The sequence below is a fragment of the Chaetomium fimeti genome (genome assembly GCF_033439085.1).
Source record: "Chaetomium fimeti strain CBS 168.71 chromosome Unknown B0H64scaffold_3, whole genome shotgun sequence".
Lineage (NCBI taxonomy): Eukaryota > Fungi > Ascomycota > Sordariomycetes > Sordariales > Chaetomiaceae > Chaetomium > Chaetomium fimeti.
The window spans coordinates 1576734-1583933 of NW_026944331.1; the positions used below are offsets into that span (position 1 = coordinate 1576734).

At 52.8% G+C, this 7200-nt stretch overlaps 1 protein-coding gene across 1 annotated transcript; it reads right to left on the minus strand.

Annotated features, from left to right (window-relative positions):
- Window positions 1–4513: 4513 nt before the first annotated feature.
- B0H64DRAFT_456891 (uncharacterized protein) lies at window positions 4514–6204 on the minus strand (the record flags this gene model as incomplete). The annotated part of the gene is made up of 2 exons (XM_062807358.1): window positions 4514–5697; window positions 5820–6204. 2 exons carry the CDS (start codon window positions 6202–6204, stop codon window positions 4985–4987), a joined length of 1098 nt encoding a protein of 365 aa, XP_062660576.1. The 3' UTR covers window positions 4514–4984.
- Window positions 6205–7200: the final 996 nt, after the last annotated feature.

A 7200-nucleotide genomic window follows, 5' to 3' on the forward strand; every position in this document is an offset into this window, starting at 1 on the left:
GCAGTTTCGAGCCGACTTTACCAACGAACTGTCAAAGATTCTGGGGATCAATTGGAAACTGGCCACACCCGGTCATTCGCAGACCGCGGGCCAAGTCGAGAACCTTAACCAGTATATTAACCAACGGTTACGACCGTTTGTAAGCCATTACCAAGACAACTGGTCCCGGGCAATCCCAGCTCTTGACGCGGTACAGTCGAGCCTCCCGCACGACAGCACCGGATTGTCGCCCCACGAAGTGATGTTTGGGTTCGCGATGCCCTTACCATTCGACTGGGAATCACGAACCGGACTGACAGATCTGCCGCACGAAGAGCGTCTCAATCGCGAAGAGGCCCAGCGGAGGGCGCGCCAGATCCAGGAATTTGGGGACTTCGCGCGGTCCAACATCCTTAAAGCGCAGGAGAAGCAAGCAGAGCAGGCGAATCGACATCGCCGCGTACCAGATTTCGACGTCGACGACCACGTCGTGATCATCAAGCGCACCGAAATGACGAGCAGACCCAGCGATAAGCTCGATTTCCCCGTTACGCGGCAGCACTTCCGCATCATCGAGAAGGTTGGCCACGCGTACCGTTTGGAAGTCCCAGCTTCGTGGAAGGGAACCGATACGTTCCCTCCCGACCGACTACGATTACACCTAAACAACCCTCTTCCTGGCCAAGCACCCGAGTCCCCGGATGCCGAAGAGGTTGGTCCGAATCAAGACATGGAATGGGAGGTCGAACAACTCTTGGCGAGCCGTGTTTACTATGGAAAATTGCAGTACCAAGTCCGTTGGAAGGGCTGGGCAGCCGACCCCGAATGGTATCCCGCGGCCGACTTCAAGAACTCGCCGGAAGCGTTGAAACAGTTCCATGACGCGAACCCCGACAAGTCTGGCCCGCCCACACGATTGCAAATATGGTTGGAAATGGCCGAACGCGACGAGTTCGCGGCGGATCATGAGGATGACAACGAACCAGTCATGGTGGGCGCGCCGTTGAGGCGATCCAACAGGAAGAAAAAGTGATGGACCTTTTCCGAGCAAAAGCTCGCGGACGAGCTTTTTCGTGGAGGGGGGGGGGTTGTCACGAGAGGTGGTTGCCTGTGATGGCACTGTGGCTCAATCGGGGTTAGCGCGCATAGCGCCTCGCCCTACTTCCCCACGAAACGATCGCTAGCGATCCCACCACCTCTCTTTTTCTCTTTGTCTCAGTTTCGATATTATAGTTGTATTGACTGGTGGCCTGACCCCATGGAATATCTGCTTCTCGTCACAGGAGCCTTTTAAGTATAGCCGAGCCCGATCCTAGGGAAGCTCCCTAAGGATTAGTTCCAGTTGCCCCCCAGACCTAACCTTAGGTCTAAATAAGAGTGTTTAGCTAGGAATTAAATCTTTGTTCGCCTATAAATCGCCTTAGTTCTGCAGCCCATATCTATATCAGCATCTTCTTCAGTAATTCTCTAAAGAGTTTAGTTTCTAGTTCTTTAGTCAGAGACCCCTAACACCCCCCTAGTTGCGAATAACGGCCTATAGCCTCCTCAGTATCGAATAGACTAGGTATAGTAGGAATTCGGCCGGTACTATATCCTATACCTCCTAAACTATAGCCTTAAGGGCTAACCTAGTAGGCTGTTAAAGGTATTTATATTTAAGCTAATGCTTTATCCAAACCTATATATGCTTAATAAGGTTGAGATCTAGGCTGTAGGGTAGCTAGGCGACTACTATAGCCCCGGGGAACTTTTCTACTATAAATGCTTTAGTGGATTTGGACCTATAGGCTGGGGCGTTATCCTATTATACAGTTCGACCTGGATCTTCTATCCAAAACTGGTAGAAAAGAGGGAGAATCCGTTACTAGTAGGTAATCGAAGTGATCTTTCCCCATTTCTTTTCCCAAACTACCGAGGTTCCTTTAGTATCTCCGGCAAAACAAGCCCAGAATATCCAGCCGTTAGCCTATATTCGAACCTTTACAAACTCCTAGGGGTCTTCGCCAGGTAGGAGGGTAACAAACCGTCAGCCTACACCTAGCCCAGTAACCTAAGTTTCATTAGACCAAATCCACTACTCCCATTCTTCTAGAAGAAGGCCGGCCCATTTGAGTGTAAATTCAAGGTACAATTGCCGGGCTTTAGGTAAAGGAGGTTACTAAATAGGTTGTAAAACCCTATAGATACCGTCGTCTTCCATAGCCGACTAGATAGCGCGGGTACTATAGGCCTGGAGGGCTGGATACAGTCGACGAAGTTCGGCCTATAGTAGGAAGCGCTTACTACTATACAGTATATTGATAATACTGTTAATCATCGTCTTAATTTCTTAAGGTACAACTGGGACCCGGCCACATACTTCAGAATAGTATAGGCAAACAGGGCTGTATACAGCGTACTGTACCTACCTATAGGTAAGGTTCAGAGCTTTAGCGATATCGCTATAGTTTATTGCTATATAGTACCGAAGTACTTTGACTATAAGCCTTTCTTCCTAAGTTGTAGCCGAGGCTTTCGATATAGCTAGCGATTTAGTATCGCTAGTAAAGGAAAGGTTATTACAGTCAACGTATATAAGGGAGGGTGTTGGCGGTGGGTCGAATACGTCATCGTCGTCGGAACTCTGGCCATCCGGCCACTCGCAGTCGTCAACAGTAGCCAGCTAAGGAAGGTCTAGAGGTCTTGATTAGCTATTGAAATGGCTGTAGGATTAGATAAACTGACCTGGCTATATTGGCTAAGCTACATTTACCAGAGCTTTCTTCTGGGCTATACGTTGGTTCCAGCGATAGCGCCAGTCTTCGAATGTAACGCGCCGGTCAACCCTAACGAAATCGCAGTCAAAATCGTCGATTTCTTCCAGCTCTTTAAAATGATCGACCAATTCGGCCTCATCTGGGCCATCTTCGTTGTCTGGGTTCAACAGGTCGGCCACTACAAGTGGCTGTTGGTGGTCGCCATCTGTAGGCTGGATTTTCCAGGGGAGTTGTCTGGGCATGGCGATTGCGGGTGCCGGGCGGGTGCGGTTGGTAGCGCGTGCGGGCCACGAAAAAAACGCGGGGTAAACTGGATACGGCTGGTCTGGTTGGCTGAAACGTGTCAGGAAAAGTGGGTACTGGCTTAAATAGGCTTAGGATGACTCACAGTCTGGTGCAGCCGTTTTGCAGTGCCCTGGGCGGCATCTTGAATTGACTGTCGAAATCTGGGCTTTTTATGGTCGACTGGGCTTGGCTGGCTGGTCTGGCTGATTTGCGCGCCCTGTCGAAAATCAACGAAAATCAACAAAAATCAACAAAATCAGTCAGATCCTGGCGTGTGGGCGATTTTTCGATTGGCGGGAGGCACTGGGCTAAGCCAGTTTCGTGGGTGCAGTTGCGAGGTCCAGAAAACGTGGTGGAAATGGAAGGATTCAGTGCCCTGTAAAAGAAGAAGATTGTGGATCAAGAAGTTGAAAAATCAAAGCGTTGGTTGGTTGTGGGTAACAGGCCCTGATCGGCTGGCCAAAGTAATGTACAGTTCAATACTGGTTTGTTTGTTAGCTCGGGACTTCGCCCCACCCACTAACCCCAGTATAGCTAGCCGTTCCAGGGCCACCCAGTAGAGGGGGGGAACGCTCCTCTCGCAGCAGGGAGGTCGTTACCCATGTCCCGCCAATCGTCAACAATCGGTGACAATCATCAAGCCTCACCCGCCGGTCGACCCGAAAACCCGGCACTCGTGAAGCCACCTCGACGCCTAACTGGTGATTGGGATCCACCACGGCTGAAAAGCTGGCAGGCTACTCACGGAAGATACCGCCGGAGCTCCAAGAGGCGCAGAAATCATGTGCCTCCGTTCGGCTCCCCTAGCCGTAGATCTTGAAATGCTTGCTGCAACAAGGGGTGCTTGCGAGCTGAAGAAAAGTAACAGGAGAGTTTAGCTCAGGTCCTTCGCCCCCATGGAACCGGGGCCAAACCGAGTTTGGGTCTTCCTGCATTGGAGATCATGAGTTCTTCCCTGCCTTCTTGTCCATCACCAGCATCTTGCCCCCTCCTGCCGACATACTTCCTGCATGACACCAGGACGTGGACACAACTGCCGCGCCCTAAGCTCTCCACCCCTCTCGCCTCCCTGACGCTCGGGCTCTCGAGCTCAGCTATCGGAGGGCTGCGGCTCGGGGGGTCATGGCATCAAAGCGTTGAGCATGAGAGAGCCAGCCGAGGGCCTCTGGGAACTGTTGTCCTGGCTTCGGCATGATCAACCCGAGAGGAACCACACTCACCAGAGATGTAAACACCTTAATCTGGTTTGGTAGGTCCACAGTTCACGCGCCAACGTCCAAGTCCACGGGTTGGGGAATGTCAAGAAATACTCCCCGACAAGTAATGTAATAATTCTAGCACCAGGCGAGACGAGACCGAGCGAAACCTGCCGGGAAATGAGGAGTAGACTTGCTAAGCATGAACACACGCACGTCACCTGGGTCCTAAACTCGGGAGTTCCATTTGTAGTGCGCTTTTCAGAGATTATGGGGCGATGGACCCTTTGACTGTCAGTATCTCATTCCTCGCGGGAGTCGGTTAGCTCTAAATACAGGCGTTATTAGCCAGGATCCCGACCAGCCATCTTCCTCCCCACAAGCTCGGAGTCTGGCACGCTCTCTCTTTCAAAACTGAATCCTCCGTTGTCGTTCGAGAGGGATTCCTCCATGCAATTTGCGTGCCACTGGTCACTGGGACACAGGGCGTCGTACCCCTCCTCCTCGGGACGTCCGATATATTTGAGCCTGATCTTCTCCCCGGCCCAATATCTATCTGCCCGATATTGACCCATGATATGCTCATGCACATCCAGCCCCAGATTGGCAACCAATCCAAGCCCATAAAACCCTACGCCCAAAACAGGTCTCTGATGACTTAAACCGCCGGTCACTCCCCCTAACTAACCGCCGACTTCTTCCCCACCAGAGCAGGGCGAGGGCTCAGTTCCGCGGGGGTAACCCGCCGAGAATCTGGCAGGAGGGGCCTCACTCTCCCGCCGGGTGGCTTCGGCTCTCGCGAACGACCTCCTCTTGAATGTGAATGTCCTTCAGATCCGCAGCCATCAAGCGCAGGATCTCCTCCTCGTCTTGTTCGGAACCTTGGTCCTTGACGCGTGCTGGTCGTGCCCGAGCGGCGTCGGAGGGTTCCCGATTTCGCTGGGCCACCGGCGTCCAGTCGTCTGGGTTGTCGGCCGAAAACCGTATCGGGGACGGGTTGGGCGGCGCGAAACAAACGTTGCTCTTTTTTGCCGAGGGGCGGGTTGGCGTCTCCGGCAGGGTGCGGCGGACGACGTTGGGTGGGAGGAGGACACCACCGCTCCGGATCGTCCCGTTGAGGCCGCCGGGCTTGGGGGCCGGTCGGGTCATTGGGCTGTGCAGAGCCGTGAACCAGTCGTCGATGAGCTCGGAGGCTGACTTGGTCTTGTCCTCGGGAGATGGTGTGGAGTGTATGACCCGCGACAATCTTGTTTTCCGAGGCGTCCTAGGGCCGGTGGTGATCTTTGTTCCGAGAGTAGAAACGAAAGGGTCGGTTTCTCCATGTTGGTGGTAGGTTGTCTCGACAACTTTGTCGACGAAGGAGCCTTTATCGTCGAGCGCCTGAACCAGCTTGATCGCGGTGGTCGCATCGGTTGGCGACCCGTCACCCTGCGATTCCAGCGTCGGAATGGTCAGCTGGGTCATTTTGGACAACATGGACTCTAAGTCGGTGTTAGTTGATGGAACAGTGAAAATGAGTTTGGGCCACCACGGATACCTTTCGATGAGCGATCGGAATGGAGCGAGTCCGGCTGCATCGCATCGGCTGTGCTTTTCAACGTACTTGGGCGTTGAATATTGGGAAGTTTGTTTTCCAACCCCGTCGAGGCGTTGGTCGTGGATGGTGTCATCAAAACTGCCGCGATCCCTGAAAAGCGCAGTGAGCCGCGCTTGGATTCTCCATTCGCCTTGGTCGACTCTGACTTTGGTGTAGTGGCTTCCTGGCTATTACTTCCCAATGAAGCCGCGGGCTTTTTCCTGCCAATGCTTCCAAAGAATTTCCGACGATGTTGGTCAGATGAACTGGACGTTCGAGTCGATATGGTCGAATTGGTCCTGTGACCACTGCTGGCATCATTGTTCTTCCTCTGTTCCCTCTCAAGTTCCTTCCTCGCGCGCCGCTGACCGACGCGCTCGCAGTCGTAATCCGTCCAGTCAACTTCAAACATTTTGACCGAATGTGACGAGAGGTGAAGCCATTGATGGTGGCACTCGCCGGGACGTCTGGGAAAGTCCGAGAAAGGTTGCTGCGAGACAGAAACCCCAAGTTGTTTCCTTGAAGAAAGGTGAGTGGGTGGTGTAAAAGGATAAATCGTTGAGATGAGACCCTGGTGCAGTCTGAATTTGCGGCTTTGAAAGAATGGCCAAACGACGGTCGGTCGGGTTCGCAGCGAGAGAAGTTATTGTTAGAAGGATGGAGGGTTGTCGCACTTCGAAGCTGGCACCATAGCGCCAAAGAAACAAACTTAGGCGAGAAGAATCCCGTGGTTTGGAAAACAAGCTTTTATGAGCCTTGAATCTAAAGTAGGACATTCTCACTTGCACTAACTCGAGCACCTGGACTACCTTACTGGCTGACACTGTCATTACAGGTTCACTTCCATTGTTTCCGTATGGGGAAAGCACACGTGGTCGATGGAAGTCATTGAACTTAGAAATTTCAGTGATAATGGTCATACCCGTGGGCAAGCCCGTTCCTTCCCGTTCCATCCCATTCTATCGGGCAATCCTCGTTTGACCTATCACCCGAGCAGAACAACGGTTTATGTAGGTACCTCAGTACTCGCTGAATCCGAAGGGCGGACAACACCAAGCTCGGTTTGGTCTCTTGCCGGATAAGGCACCCACTGACCTAGAATCATGAGTGCGAGAGGCCTCTGCGCTACCTTGAAGTGCCGGGCTCGTCTCGGCCGTTAGCCTGCAGTTTGGTGGTTTCGAGGTTCAGGTTCCCACCCCTTCAACCCATGAAGATCCTTGTAAGGTACAGATGGTAAGACAGCCCAGTGTGAGTGTTCATACAACCCGGGGAGACACCATACAGGAATGTGTGTGGTTTCCGATGGCTGGGGGGGGCTGGATATTTCTAGCAATAGCAACCGCACTCGAAGACTCGTCCCTTGGTCGTTGCAACGGTCCAGCAGGGCAGGCGGCTCCTCGCGCCAGGT